The sequence below is a fragment of the Silene latifolia genome, chromosome 3 (genome assembly GCF_048544455.1).
Source record: "Silene latifolia isolate original U9 population chromosome 3, ASM4854445v1, whole genome shotgun sequence".
NCBI lineage: Eukaryota > Viridiplantae > Streptophyta > Magnoliopsida > Caryophyllales > Caryophyllaceae > Silene > Silene latifolia.
Genome location: NC_133528.1, coordinates 129,575,737 through 129,591,947, shown reverse-complemented (window position 1 = coordinate 129,591,947; position 16,211 = coordinate 129,575,737). Strand labels below are relative to the sequence as shown.

At 33.9% G+C, this 16,211-nt stretch overlaps 1 protein-coding gene across 1 annotated transcript; it reads right to left on the bottom strand.

The window, feature by feature from the left end:
• Nucleotides 1–3,959: 3,959 nt before the first annotated feature.
• LOC141649678 (secreted RxLR effector protein 161-like) lies at nucleotides 3,960–4,850 on the bottom strand. The gene is made up of 2 exons (XM_074458361.1): nucleotides 4,255–4,850; nucleotides 3,960–4,146 (listed from the first exon to the last, which is right to left on the bottom strand). Exons 1-2 carry the CDS (start codon nucleotides 4,848–4,850, stop codon nucleotides 3,960–3,962), a joined length of 783 nt encoding a protein of 260 aa, XP_074314462.1.
• Between the last annotated feature and the right edge of the window lie 11,361 nt (nucleotides 4,851–16,211).

The following is a 16,211-nucleotide window of genomic DNA, read 5'->3' as shown; positions in this document are numbered from 1 at the left end:
AATTCGGCATTTTTGAATAGGTTGTTTGAGGATTACATCAAAAGAGAATATCCTGAGGTTTCTATGGCCGAGGATATTTGGAATAAATTTGAAACAAAATTCCCTAACTGGCTTAGAGGTCAAGTAAGTAAATAATATATATTCTATAATGCTTATTTAAATTATATTATTATTTGGTAAATAATTGGTTCATTATCATTAATTTTAGGTAAATAATTTAAAAGATCCAGTTGTAGTTGCCTTAGCAAATGGACCTTCAAAAAAAGTAAGAACATGGAAGCGTTATTCCATCAATGGATACAAATTTCGAGCTTTCATAGATGGGAAAGATTTGGAAAAGTCTACAATTAACAATGGAGTGTGTGTGAGTTCGACTGAAGGAGCTGACTACTATGGAACCCTAAATGAAGTTGTTGAGTTGTCTTATACTCAAGAGAAAAACCCTTACAACGTTATTTTATTCAAATGTAATTGGATAGATAACTCGAAAGAGGAATGCAAGTACATAAGGAATATAAACTTGTGGATGTTAATCGGAGCAAAAAATTTCCAAAATATGACCCATTTGTATTAGCATATCAAGTGGAACAAGTTTGCTATGCTCCTTATCCAAACATCAAAAGAGATAAAGATCAGTGGTCAGCAGTATTTAAAATAAAGGCAAGATCATAAGTGGATGCTCCTACTGATGAATCTATCTTTCAAGAAGATGTTAATAATGGTGATACAACATTGACAATAATTGAAATAGAGGATGAGAATGAAAATATGGAGGAGGAACAAGAAGAAACTCAAGGAGATGAAATGCAAGTACAGAATGATGATATGCAAGAGGAGGAAGATGAGGAAGAGTTAGGAGAGGAGGCTTTGAAGAAGTATTTAGAAGAAGATGATGATGAGGATTTTTTAGAATCGCTTTTTGAAAGCAACGAAAAGACTAATTTAAGTGATGATGATGATGATGATGATGATGATGATGTCTAGGATTTATATTAGTTGTAGATGTTTTGTACCCTTTCTTTCAATCTTATTACTTTGTTGGTACTATTAGTTGTAGATGCCGTATGGCTTAATTTAATGAAATCTAGTTTGTTTTCATTCAATCTTACTTTGCCAATTTCTTATTTGGTAGCTATTATTTGATTATTTGATTTCTTACTTTGCCAATTTCTTATTTTGTTGCTATTATTTGAAGCTTTGATTTCTTACTTTGCCAATTTCTTATTTTGTTGCTATTATTTGATTATTTGATTTCTTTCTTTCCCAATTTCTTACTTTGCTAATTTGTTATTTGGTTGCTATTATTTGATTTCTAACAATGTTGAAGAATTTAGTTGGTTTCTATGGCGTCGAGGAGACGAAGACATGGTAGTAATAGTAATGCAGGAAACCAAGGACAGGGAAACGAGAATGAAGAAATACCAAATAGCTTGACAAAATTCCTCTTGATTCTCTTGAGCAAGAAGGCGTTTGGTAAGTATGTTATTTTTTCGTAATTAATTATTTTTATAACGATTTATATATATATATATATATATATATATATATATATATAAATATTTATTATCTTCTCATTCTTTTTTTTCAGGTTCAGTAATGAAAAAGTTGTGAGCTTGATATCGGATACTATTGGATGCAACTACAAAGAACATGCTCCTAATTGGAAATCAGCGTCATCTACTCTAAAGAAGGATTGGTGGAATTGGTTTGAGGTATTAGCAATTGTCATTTAATTTAATACTAGGTATTTTATTTATTTATTTTATATTTATTTACAATAAAGTTTATTTTCTAACTTTATTTTTTATTGAACAATGGCGTGTTAGTTACGATCCCCGTGACAAGGCAAGGGTTAAGAAGGCTTGGGAAGATGCCATGAAGACCCGTTTACGGCAAATGATTTATCGAGCTTATCATAAGGAAGAGCATGAAAAGCCGGATTGGATTAGTGTTGACTTGCACCGTCAATTGAGGAATAGACCACTTGAAGATCCTAGTTTCACGCCAAGATCGGAGCAGAATTCGGCCAACCGTAGGTCGGGAAGTGACGAGAAAGGGAAGGCGTTGGCTACTCACGTAATGGGTCAAAAAACACTTTGCAATATATGGACTCAATGGTAATTTCTTCACTTTTTTTTTTAACTTAGTACCTTTTTTTTCTTTAACTTTATTTAAAGTTACTAATTATATTTAACAAGTATCAAAATTGCAGATTGATAAAGATGGGAAAGGAGATATTCCGTCCGCTTTGCAAGTGTTGGAGAAGACAAGGAAGCATAGCACAAAAGGATGGTTATCCAAAAAAACTGGTCAACTCTTCGTAAGTTACTAAAATTATTTAATTTTTAACTCATTTTTTCAATCATGATTATTTAGTAGATGGTATCTAATCTTTCGTTTTTTATTGATATAGGGTAAAATCATCACAAAGAAAACTCAAACCGTAGTCAAGGGGTCGAGAACATCGATGATAATGAGATTTATATTGAAGAACATGGAGGATTTGATAAGAAAGGTAGAGTACTTGGCGCGGGAAATGCAGCACCACAAATTTGGGAGCACCACCGCCGCTCGACTGGTAACCTCTTTTCTACTCCTCATACTCCGGGTTTTGTTGGTAGAGTCGCAAAAGAGAATGCCCGACTTAAGCAAGTCGAGGCCGAACAATCTCAAAGGCTTGCGGCAATAGAGGAGTTCTTGAGCCAACAAGGTTTTACCACTCAAACTTGTAACCCCGGAGGTCCATCTCAAACTAGGAATGACTTTGATGATGATGGTGGCGACAATGCTAGGCCTACTCCTACTCCCACTCCCGTGTATTGATGTAGTTGTTTGTTGATTAGTAGTTATCATTCCTATCCCGTAGTTTATGGACTTATTTGGCTTTCTTTGTTGAACAATTATTGTACTAAACGGTTGTAAACCTTTTATTTTAAGTTAATGCGAAGACGTTGTTTGGGAATCTCGTCTTGAACGAGTTGTGAATTTGTCAATTGCTGGATTTTCTGTATGTTTGTAGGACACCGGGAGTAATGTAATTGCTTTCAAAGCAATTTGGGCGCTGGAAAAGCGCTGTAAACCCACTGGGCATTTAATCCCTGCGACGGAAAATCCGTCGCAAGGTTTGACTTCCTGTTTGACTTTGGGGACACGTGTCCCATATGAACAGTGATCTGCGACGGATTTTCCGTCGCAGATTTTGACTTCCTGTTTGACTTTAGTGACCACGTGTCACATATGAACAGTAATCTGCGACGGAAAATCCGTCGCATATTTTGACTTTCTGTTTGACTTTAGTGACCACGTGGCCTTCAATGAACAGTGATTAGCGACGGATTTTCCGTCGCAAATCACTATTTTGCGACGGGTATTTGCGACGTACTGATCCGTCGCAGGTATTTAGCAGCGACGGAATTCCCGTCGCAAAACCAAAATTTGCGACGAAATAGAGCGACGGATTAAATCCGTCGCAATTCCGTCGCAAGATCTATATTTGCGACGGGATTGACATATTTGCGACGGAGTTTTCCGTCGCTATGGAACCTTTTTTTTGTAGTGTATTACTGACCGAAACATAATGTCACGCATAAGTAGAACCATAAGACGCGTAAACGGCCAAATGAACACATAATGGGTTTGTCTTAATTACCCTGGTCATTCCGAACAACTGGTTGAGTCATGGCGGAAACACTACTATACAAGAGAAGTGGTCCTTCCATGTACTACGGACCGATCGTTTAGAATAATCAGTCTGTACAAGGATCAAACATAATCCCCGATAATGTCCTTGAGGAAAAGAACCGATTCTGTTAATCGTGCAACAACAATGTATACAATAACAATAATACGATACAGAAATTGTTCGGAAATCATCATCATAAGAAAACATAAGTTGATTAATCAAAACATAAGTGTCATCATTACAAAATACTAGCAGGATCCAACATAAATGAAAAGCCTTAATGATTATCCTCCAGACCCATATCAGTAGCATGCTTCAGAAATGTCTTTGGAGGTAATCCCTTAGTCAAAGGATCTGCTATGTTAGCACTAGTCATGATGTGCTCAATTGACACAGTGTTTTTCCGAACTTCCTCCTTAACTGATAGGTACTTCATTTCCATGTGCTTTATTCCTTTAGAGTACCTATCATTTTTCGAAAAGAAGACAAACATGCGGCATTATCACAAAGAAATTTTCAGCGGCCTTGCAACGGAATTCATAACGCTAAGCCCTGAAAGAAAGTTCCGCAACCATAAAGCTTGAATAGTAGCCTCAAAGCATGCTACAAATTCAGCTTCCATAGTGGATGAGGCGATAATTGTTTGTTTAGCACTCTTCCAGGAGATTGCTCCCCCAGCCAAAGCAAACACATAACCAAAAGTGCTTTTCCTTGAGTCCACACACCCTCCAAAATCGAGTCGATATCCAATAACCTCAAGCTGATCAGTATGTCTATAAGTGAGCATTTTGTTCATTGTTCCCTTTAAGTACCTTAAAACTTTCTTAGCCGCGCTCCAATGACCCATTCCAGGATTGGACTGATATCGACCCAACATACCCACTGCTAAACTTATGTCAGGTCTTGTACAGACTTGTGCATACATTAAGCTTCCAACCAGAGATGCATAAGGAAAGTTTTTCATGGAATTTCGTTCTAGTTCAGTCTTAGGACACATACTCAAGCTGAACTTATCCCCTTTCTGAATAGGAACATCATTGGGATTACATTTTACCATGTTAAATCTTTCTAAGACCTTCATGATATAGGCTTTCTGAGACAATCCTAATGTCCTTTGTGATCTGTCTCGAGATATTTCCACCCCGATCACATAGGACGCCTCTCCCATATCCTTCATCTCAAGTTGCTTGATAGGAAATCTTTAGTTTGACGTAGTAGTCCCAAATCACTGCTCGCGATAAGTATGTCATCGACATATAAGACCAAAAATGCAAACTTACTCCCACTGATCTTCAGGTAGATACACTGATCAACAGTGTTTTCTTGAAACCCAAAGGAGGTAATGGTATTATGGAACTTAATATACCATTGCCGAGAAACTTGCTTAAGCCTATAAATGGATTTCTTTAATATACAGACTTTGTCCTCTTTGCCATCAATAACGAAGCCTTCAGGCTGAGCCATGTAGACTTCTTCTTCCAAACTCCCATTCAAGGATGCCGTTTTCACATCCATTTGATGTAGCTCTAAGTCAAAATGAGCTACTAAAGCTAATATAATCCGTAAAGAATCCTTCTTAGAAACTGGAGAGAAGGTTTCATTATAATCAATGCCTTCTTTCTGATTAAAGCCTTTAGCTACCAGTCTGGCTTTATGTCATTCAATATTACCTAAGGAGTCGTGCTTGGTCTTAAAGACCCACTTGCAGCCGATAGCCTTATGACCTATTGGTAAATTGACCAACTCCCAGACCTCATTCTTAGCCATAGACTCCATCTCTTCTTTCATGGCATTAATCCATTTATCGGAATTATTAACGTTCATATCTTGTGAAAACGTAACCGGATCAGTATCCATACTAATGTCAAATTCACATTGTTGTAGATATATTTCATAGTCATCTGGAATAGCTGACCTTCTAGGTCTTGTGGACCTTCTTAATACTATTTCAGGTGCTGTATCAACAACCTCAGTGGCGATGTTATCATTCTGGAGTGAAGGGTTATCAACATTAGGTTCCACAATATCGACTGAGTCAACATTATCATTATGTGGAACTTCATCAATAAAAATTGGGGGCAAAGGAACTGGAATTGCCACCCTAACTTCATTGATGACGACATCCCTTACCTGATCACTCCCACTAACTTCGCCATTCTCAAGGAATTTGGTATTTCCGGTTTCAAAAATTCTATTCTTGTGTGTAGGACAGTAAAACCTATACCCTTTGGACTTTTCTGGATAGCCGATAAAGAACCCACTAATGGTTCTAGGATCAAGCTTTCTTTCATGTGGATTATAAATGCGTGCCTCTACTGGGCATCCCCATACATGTAAGTGTTGAAGACTCGGTTTCCACCCTTTCCACAGTTCAAATGGTGTCTTTGAAACAGCCTTACTGAGAACCCGGTTTCCAACATACACAGCAGTCATAAGGGCATGCATCCACAACTTCATGGGTAGATTGGTATTACTCATCATTGTCCTCACAGCCTCTAATAGGGTCCGATTACGCCTCTCAGCAACACCATTCATCCATGGAGAACCAGGAGTTGTGTACTGAGGGACAATACCCAAACTTTCAAGGAGTTTTGCAAAAGGACCAGGATGTTGTCCTGATTCATCATATTTGTCATAATACTCACCACCCCTATCTGACCTTATGATTTTCACTTTCTTTCCTAATTGTCTTTTCACTTCCTTAATGTAAACCTCTAAAGCATCTACTGATTGAGATTTTTCATGCAAAAGGTAAAGATATCAATAACGTGAATAATCGTCGATAAAAGTGATGAAATATTTCTCTCCGCTCATGGAGGGAACATCAAATGGACCACATATGTCTGTATGTATAATCTCTAAAAGAGCAGTGCTTCTTGTGGACTCTTTCTTGGTGTGTTTGGTTTGCTTACCCTTAATGCATTCCACACACGTCCCAAAATCCGTAAAATCAAGAGAAGGTAGTATATTGTCTTTAACTAACATGCTCATCCTTTCTCTTGAAATATGGGCCAAACGTTTATGCCACAAGAAAGAGGAACTTTCATTAGCCCTTCCACATTTCGAACTAACATTATTATGCAGGGAAACATTATGAGAAACACAAAGAGATTCTGAAAACAATTTATCTAAATAAATACGATACAATCCGTTTTCCAAAATCTCAGAACCAATAAAAACATTGTCTCGAAACATACTGAAACAACCTTGTCCAAAACTTAATCTAAAACCATCATTATCTAACTTAGAAACTGAAATTAAATTGCGTCCGAAAGAGGGAACATAAAGTGTATCCTCCAAATTCAACTTAAATCCAGTGCTTAATTCCAAGCTAAACCTTCCAATGGCTTCTACGGAGGCTTTATCTTTATTCCCCATGTATAAGGAGGCCTCATTTGGCTTTATGGTTCTTGTCGTAAGGAATCCCTGCAGGGAATTCGAAACATATACATTAGAGCCCGAATCTAGCCACCATGTATTAGAAGGAACTTTAGCATAATTTGATTCAAAACATACTAAAGCCAAAGGCTTACCCTTCTTTTCGAACCAATTCTTACGCTTTATGCAGTCATTCTGAAAGTGCCCAGGTTTCTTACAGAAAGAGCAACTTTCCTGCTTCTTAATATCCTTCTTTATGCCAGATGCAGACAGCTTATCAGAAGGGCCAGACTTCATGTCTTTTCTGTTTCCAAACTTACCTTTAGATTTCCCGCTTTCATGATGCACATGATGTGCTTGGGATAAGCCAGTACTCTTACTTGAGGCATCAGCCTCATCTTTCTGTTTGATTCTTGCTTCTTCCTGAACCAGTTTATTGGTCAATTCATTGACACTCCAAATTTCTTTAACAGTGTTGTAATGAAGATGGAAAGCATCAAACTTATCAGGCAGAGAGTTGATGATAAACTGGGCGAGGAACGGATCCTCAACTTTCATGCCCAGTTTTCCCAACTTAGCTCCCAGATTCGTCATGTGTAACACATGCTGCTGCATGGTGGTCACACTCTCATTATACTTAGCAGTGGTAAGTTCAGACATAAGTCTTCCTGCTACCGCTTTATCGGTAGTCTGAAAGCGTTCCTTAATGATTTGCATGTACTTATTGGTTGTGTTACAGCCTGTCTCCGAAATGGAAGACTTAATGTTTGGTGCAGTGGTTAGACGTAAAAACTTTTGGCAAAGACTATCAGATTTCTTCCACCAGTTATATTCTTCAAGTACTTCTTTACTCGCATCAGAAGCTGGTTCAGCTGGAGCTGTCCCAATAAGCACTTGATCGAGTTTAAGGATCCCTAAATAGAACTCGAGATGCTCTTTCCATTCTGAGTAATTAGTACCATCAAGTTGTGGAACTTCTTGGACACAGTTATTGAGAGAGCTTTGCAAATCTGATCGCATTATGAACAATGCTCAAAACATTAGGCTTTGAGTTTAACACACAATATCAATTATGACTAAGACTTGAAACTTAAATGAGTAATTCACAAACATTCATTAGGCAAGTATAGTATCTGTGGACAACCTACACATGCTTAATTGCATAATCGAATATACTCTTCTTAATGAGTGTTTCACTTTAACGTCAGGTTACCTGTGGGTAAAACCTTAATACAAGTTAATTTACCCCTTTAGATGCTTAGTTGGATATTCACTAAATAATTTGAGTCCACTGTGGTGAACCTCAACCTAATGTGAATGTCCAATATGATTCCTTTATGAGACTTGATCGCGTACGAGATGAAATCACTGTGGTGAATTTCAACTCGTCATAATGCGAATGTCTCTTTCATTCGATATCAAAACTATATATATATACATAATTAGTATGTATGCTTACAACAATAATGTGATAATTTATATAAACTTAACTGAGATAATAATATTAATATCATACGAGCATACATAATCAATCATGAGGTATCGTAAACTATAATACGAGAAGGAAACTATTCATGCGGAAGATCTTCGATCGAGTGAAACATTAGCTCGATCGAGAACTATAATCAATAAAACATCTCGATCGAGTGACCTTAATACTCGATCGTGATGTGCACTCTTGATGTCTCTCAATCGAGTGACACATTAATTCGATCGAGTGATGCACTAATTCGATCGATAAAAAATTCCCTCGATCGAGTACTCCTCAAAACCCAGGCGATGACAAAAACGCAATCAACAATCAAAAACATCATACGAATCGAAATAATTCGATTAGGGCAGCGGAAACAATCATAATCAAAGGATATATTTTCAACCATGAATGAAAATAATAACATCATAATTAAAACATTAAATTCATTCAAATTAAAAGACATAATTAAAACATTAATCAGAACTATAACTGCAATCATAACCCTGCTCTGATACCACATGTAAACAATAATTATAGGATCTTGATTGCAGCGATAATTACTGATAGATACATACATGGAGTAGTCATTAGATCTGATGAGAAGATTTCTTAAGAACAATAAGAAGATGAATCCTAATGTTTTGCCTTCTCCTGCCTTAGTCTCTAATTCTCTTTCTGTGTGTTTTCACTCAATTAATATGAATTAGGTTAAAACCACAAACAAGTGTGATCTATTTATATAGGTGGCAGGAGGGGCTTAAATAGATAAGCGGGCTTAATATGTTAATGACCTGTAAACAGTAACTGTAATCCACTTATTCTATTACTCCCAAAAAAACCCGAAATATTATTTCTAACCGTTTCTAATTAAAGTGACTGACATCAGTAATTAGGTCCACATAATAGAGAATTAATAATTCTTACAAGCGTATGATACCCGTAATTTTTTTTGGTATTATATTTCACAACAGAGAAATAAAAAAATAAACAGTCAATCTAATTACTTCATAAAAGTTCAAAGTCGCAAGATTTTTTGTATGCAAAAGTTAAGAGAACGGTTGTCCTCATAAAACATTTTAGTAAAATTTAACATGCGCGCTTCTATTAAAATGTAAGAGTATAGTTCATTTTCAACCTGTTCTCGTAGTTTGCTACTAAAGAGAACAGTTCCTTTAAAGCTCGTTTTCATAGTGTAGTACGTAAGAGTACAAGTTCTTTTTCAACCGTTCTTGAAACCCCTTCTCGTAGTGTAGGACTTAAGAGTACGATTCTTTACTACACTCGTTCTTAAATGTTACTGTCTTTTATAAGCTCCTATTTTTTGGAATGTCTTTTAATTATTGAACCCTTCCAAATATTTTACATCTTTTTAAAACTTACAACTCGAAAAATACTCCTTAAAATATATTTGTATATACTTAATTTCACTGAAATTCAAGTTTGTTAACAATTTTCTAATATTACTTTGTCGGTCTGTTCCGATCATTTGTTCACCTTTGATTTTGTTATAAAGACTAAGGAAAAGGAAGAGACCACTTGTGGTGGTTGTTACTTATTAGTGAATAACAAGTAGATCATAATGAATGTGTATGATCAATTTACCAATCAAAAACCCTCCTAATATCAAACACAAATTTTTGTTTCAGACGGACACTTTTGGTCTTATTTGTCAGACGGATAAAATGTTGCCATTTTTTAAGAAAATGTAACCAATTAATTCACAAAATGTTATGACTAGAGGTGTCATTTTTTACCCTGAAAATGATGTGAACTATAATGGTAACATGTTATCAAAAAATAACAACATTTTATTGTAAAATGATGACATATTACCCGTCTTATTTCAGACCAAAAGCAATGGTCTTAAGAAAAACGGACTGAATATCAAAAGATAAACAAATCAATTAGACACCATAAAATGAAATAGGTAAACAAATGATCGTAACAGAAGGAATATAAATTTAAAACAAAATTGATTTTGAAAATGATTGTAATCGGAACTTTTTCTCTTTATAAAGTAAAAGTAAAGTTTAATCCTGTTAAGATTATAGAGGGGAAAGTATTGCATAGTAAGGGAATTGTATTATTGATAGTTGTTGTTTTACATCGATATGGTGAGATATTTATAATACCTCCCAACTTAATGAAACTCTAACCCTGATATGGCCAACCCTAATGGTAGCCGGACCTAGTATAGGCTCAATCTTCTAATAAATCCAAACTTGGTTATAATATCTAAATGCATGGAGAAATAATCTAACTTCAATAATCAAGTCAAACCAAGTCTGCTCTATTATTAGTTTACGAAGGACTTCTTCCATTTCAATCAATTTTATAAATTTGATTAAAGTAGCCTTTTCGTACTCATTAAATGTATAAAAATGTTTGAAATGGAGGAAATAGTACGTTAAGGTATTCAAATTTCCAGTTATAGTTCTTTCGAAAATCTACTCAACACCTGGCTAAAGAACAAATGAATCACTTGGGTATATTACTAATATTAGTATGTGTTTAGTAAATTGTTAACCCTATCAATTTGTTCGAAAAGGCTACAGATACACTAGGTGTACAAAATTTTTGTACACCATCCAATAGCAAAGATGACACGTGAGAAACCATGGTAAATTAGGTTAAATGGATTTAGGGTTAGATTAGTCATTTTGCATATGTAGTTAACTAATATATCGTTAGTTTTATTTCCTATTTCATTTATTTTGTTTCCATTTATATTTAGGCAATTACATAAAAATTAAATTATTTATTATAAAATAACCATTAATGTTTACAAAATAATGAATTTTTGCATCAAACAATTTTTTTGCATCAAATTAACAAAACCCTAATTCAATTACACATCTGACTAAATTAGGGTTCATCCAAAAATTGAATTAGGGATCAAAACAATGAATTTCGTATAACATTTCCCCCCTAATTTAATTGTATTAATAAAATTAATGGATCGATTTTTCAATTTTATCGAAATTGTTCATTGTTTTCGTCCTAAAATAAGTAATTCGAATGTAGCCCTAATCCAAAATTCAATTAAACAGAAATTTTTTTTATTCAATTGATGATGAACCCTAATTGAAATCGTTCAATTAAGAATGATGAAACTTAATTTAATGACTGTGTGAATTTCATTGGTTTGGAATTAGTCGAAAAATTGAGGCTAAAAAAAAACAAAAACAAAAGATGTTGTGTTGGGGTTCGAACCCGGGTTCATGAGAATGGGTAAGTTAGTTTTTGCAAGTATACTCGTAACCAGTTAAGCAAGGGGTATCAGCACATCAACTATGCAATATAATTGCATTTTATAGTGTGAAATAATCTCAATTTACGTAATAGTCAAACTTTCTGAATATATTGCCTTAATATTCGGTCATTATTGTTTCCTATTTGGGTGCCCTAAATTTCGGCCATTTTGATTTATATGCATATTCTTTATTTTTGTAAATAAATTATTTAAGGAATATTTTCTATACCAATTAGTTATTTAAATTTATTCTGAAATAATCTTATTATATGGTGTAATCTTATATTTTATATTTTTAATGGATTGTAAATTTATTCTTAAAGATTTGTTTTTTCTTAAACGTGGGTATTTTTGGAGGGAAATTTTGGAGGGAAAAAATGGAGGGAATTTTGAGTTGGGATTGTATTTAAGTTGATCCCTTTGCTCATTTTAACTGGCACACAACTCATCCATAATACACAAAAATTCAAAAACCTTGTCAAACTAACCCTAAATTACAAATGGATAAGCGAGATGAAAAAATTGCAAAACTTATGCTACAAAATCGTGTGTTGAAGCATCGACTTGCAAATGAGAAGAAAGGTCGCGCACAAGATGTTTTGGAAACAAGACGGTTCATTCAAGCAATGATGGAAATTATTCCACAAAAGCAATTTGAAGTATCTACCCTTGCCAAAATGTCGAGTACCTATATGAAGAGGAGTTTAATGCGAAAAATGCTCCAATTCTACCCGATGATCATCTTAAATGGCGTCAAGTAGGTGAATTGGAGTATCTACCCATGCCCGTTGCGGACGCTGCAATAGTGGTTCGGAATGAGTTTGGCAATAATGGAGATCAACCTACACCTCCTCCTCCTATCTATTTTGGATGGAGGTCTAGAGATCGATATCGAATGCCGCCACACGCTATTAGAAGCCTCCTGTTTTAGTTTCTTTATAGTTTTTGGTTATTAATTTTTGTCATTTCACACGTTTTGCAAGTTCAGTTTTGTAATCTTGAATTTCATTCAGTTTATGCAACAGAATTTTTAATTGAAATAAATTTGATAGTCATTTCATCAATATCCTTTTAATTATTTGTTTGAATTAAGAATATGTGTGAACATCGAATCGAATTAAACGAATTATGGTTCAAAAGCAATTATACTACTTGAAATAAGTCGTAAACTAAGTTGAAATGGTAAACCCTAAACTGATGGACATGGTGGAAAAAAATGTGGTTTTTGTAGGATTCGAACCCACTATGCATAAGAAACCCTAAAAGGATACACATGGTAAAAAAAAATTGTGTTTTGTAGGATTCGAACCCGCGTTGCATTAGAAGAGATTTATTGTATGCATTTGAGTATAATGTGAATGGAAATAAATGGAATTAATAAATTAAAATATGATGTCCCAAAATAATATGATTTCTGAAACTTAAGTAAAGTTTCCTAATTTTATGCCCTAAATTTAGGTATAATTTGTAAAATCTTAAAATGAATATATTATAGCAAGATACAATAAAATTAAAAACGGAAAAGATATGAAATATCGTAGTTGATTATGAATAAAATTTGAAATGTAAATTTACGAGTAATGATTCGAAGATAGAATATTGCATGAATCAAATTGAAGACGGAAAATATATGTTACTAATTAACTAAACTTAAATTCGATTTAGTACATATTGCAATTTAATTGATTAGTAATCGTGCTGATACCCATTGCTCAACTGGTTTTTAATAGTAACGCATAGCATAGGCCAATTCGTGTTCGATTCTGCATAGACACGTTTATGTAATTTTTTTTAAAATTTACCAACTTTAAAACCATTGGCGCGAAATTGAATAATTTGACCAAATTTAAAACCATTGGTGCAAAATTGAATAATTTAAATTAAGTTTGGGAAAAATATTGAATTTCACACAATTGGCGCAAAACTGAATATACTTGTTTGGGTATAGAATATAGGGTTTAAGGTATAGAATATAGGGTTTAGGGTTTAGAATATAGGGTTTGGGTTTACAATACAGGGTTTAGGGTTTACAATATAGGTTTACAATATAGGGTTTATGGTTTACAATATAGGGTTTAGGGTTTCTAAGTTTGATTGTATGGAATTACTTAATAATTAGTTCCGATTATAGCTTACTATCGACATTTTACATAAATTAGGAACTAACTTGTTCCGATTATAGCTTACTATCGACATTTTATGTAATTATGTACTAACTAGTTCCGATTATATCTTACTATCGACATTTTACGTAAATTAGGAACTAACTTGTTCCGATTATAGCTTACTATCGACATTTTATGTAATTATGTACTAACTAGTTCCGATTATAGCTCACTATCGACATTTTACGTAAATTAGGAACTAACTTGTTCCGATTATAGCTTATTATCGACATTTTATGTAATTATGTACTAACTAGTTCCGATTATAGCTTACTATCGACATTTTACGTAAATTAGGAACTAACTTGTTCCGATTATAGCTTACTATCGACATTTTATGTAATTATGTACTAACTAGTTCCGATTATAGCTCACTATCGACATTTTATGTAAATTAGGAACTAACTTGTTCCGATTATAGCTTACTATCGACATTTTTTGTAATTATGTACTAACTAGTTCCGATTATAGCTTACTATCGACATTTTACGTAAATAGCTTAATATCGACATATTACATAAATATTAGACTAGTTATTATATATTATAATATAAAAAATAAAACAAAAATCTTGTATTTATACTTCAAAAAAGGAAAACCTAAAATATCTACCTAAAACCGAGTTGTTTACAATTGTAATTTTTTTTTAAAAAGGAAAAAAAAAAGTCCTTATAAAACCGGAAATTGCGGACCCTCCCATTCATCTTCCTCCCATTCATCTTCTTCTTCCCTTCTTCCTCTTCAACCCTAAAACCGTCAGTTTAATTAACTGAAGAGTCTATCACACCCGAAATACTCGAGAGGGGGGGGGGGGGGGTGAATTGAGTATTTAAAAAATATGCCTACTTTTTATTTTATATCAAGGTAATTAATTACTTAAAGTTTATTGATTAAACTTTAACTAATTAACTAATTGATTATGAATGTAATGAAAAAAACTGAAAAGAAAGATGCAAGGACACACGATATTTGAAGTGGTTCAGCTTCACACGTCGAAGCCTACGTCCACTATTCTCGATTAATATTTTTAGTACCTTACTCCGGATTACAAAATTATCAACCCAACTCGTATAGTTAACTCTAACTATAACTCGATTTGAATATCACTAGATATTCGATTTGACTATCTTAAGTTACTAAGAAAGCACTTGATTGTTCTTCTAAGTGTTCACACAATTGAACGAGTAAGAAACAATATGAAGTACTATTATCTTATGACGTAATCTTAAAGAAAGAAAAGCAATTTGAAGAGCACGACTTTTCGCAAATATTTTCAAAAACAAAACAACAAGACAATTAAGAATTAAACTCAAATATGTTTTGCAAAGATTGTTATATTTCGAAAAGCTTGGATAAATGAAGAATGATCAATTGTATTTATAGTAGAAGTGGGAACTAGGGTTTGCACGAAACCCTAGGATGCCGTGAGATAGGCGGCTAAGGCTATAAGAGATAAATCTTTATCTCTTTCCTAAATTTAATCCAAGATATTATAGTTTAGGCAAACAAGATAAAAGTAAATCTTATTTGACATTTAAAACTATATCTATAAGATGTTAGGATAAGTAATCAAATCAAATCATATAATATAAAGATAGGAAAATATCTTATATAAATATAAGCTAGATTTGATTAGATAGATTACTTAAACACAACCACCTCACACGCCCCAACGGTTTGCAGCTTACGGCTGAAACCCTAGGCCCGTGTCCAATCTTGGATAAAACCTATCTCCTTGGATTAGGGTTAGATTAGATAGACTAGCAAACCCTAGGTAGCATGACGACCCATAAGTCGTTTTACTAACTAATAGGAATATGCAAGTCACCAATTATAATAACCCATAATTCAACTCTACTATATACACAAACGATTTCGAAATATGTTTAAAAGAATTTTATCTTTAAAAAAATGATTTTAAAACTATTCAAATCGTGCCTTTAAAATGCTACCTAAAGTTATAGTAGAAACAGCTATAACTTTAAGTTTGGTTAGTAAAGTTATAGGTGAAATAGCTATAACTTTACTTCCCCAATACTCTTAATTTAAGATACCGTCATTAGACGAAGACCTATACTAACTAATCTTCCTGGAGATCTTCAGTAAAGGATCTTCTCTTTATCTTGACCAAAAAGCTCTTCATCTTGAGCTTTGTTAAAGACTTGATCTAGCCTTTTGCTTGAATGATCATCATACTTGAAACTTGTTACGATTGCGTATGATGCTTTAAGAACTTCCAATGTTATAGCTCAAGTTTGC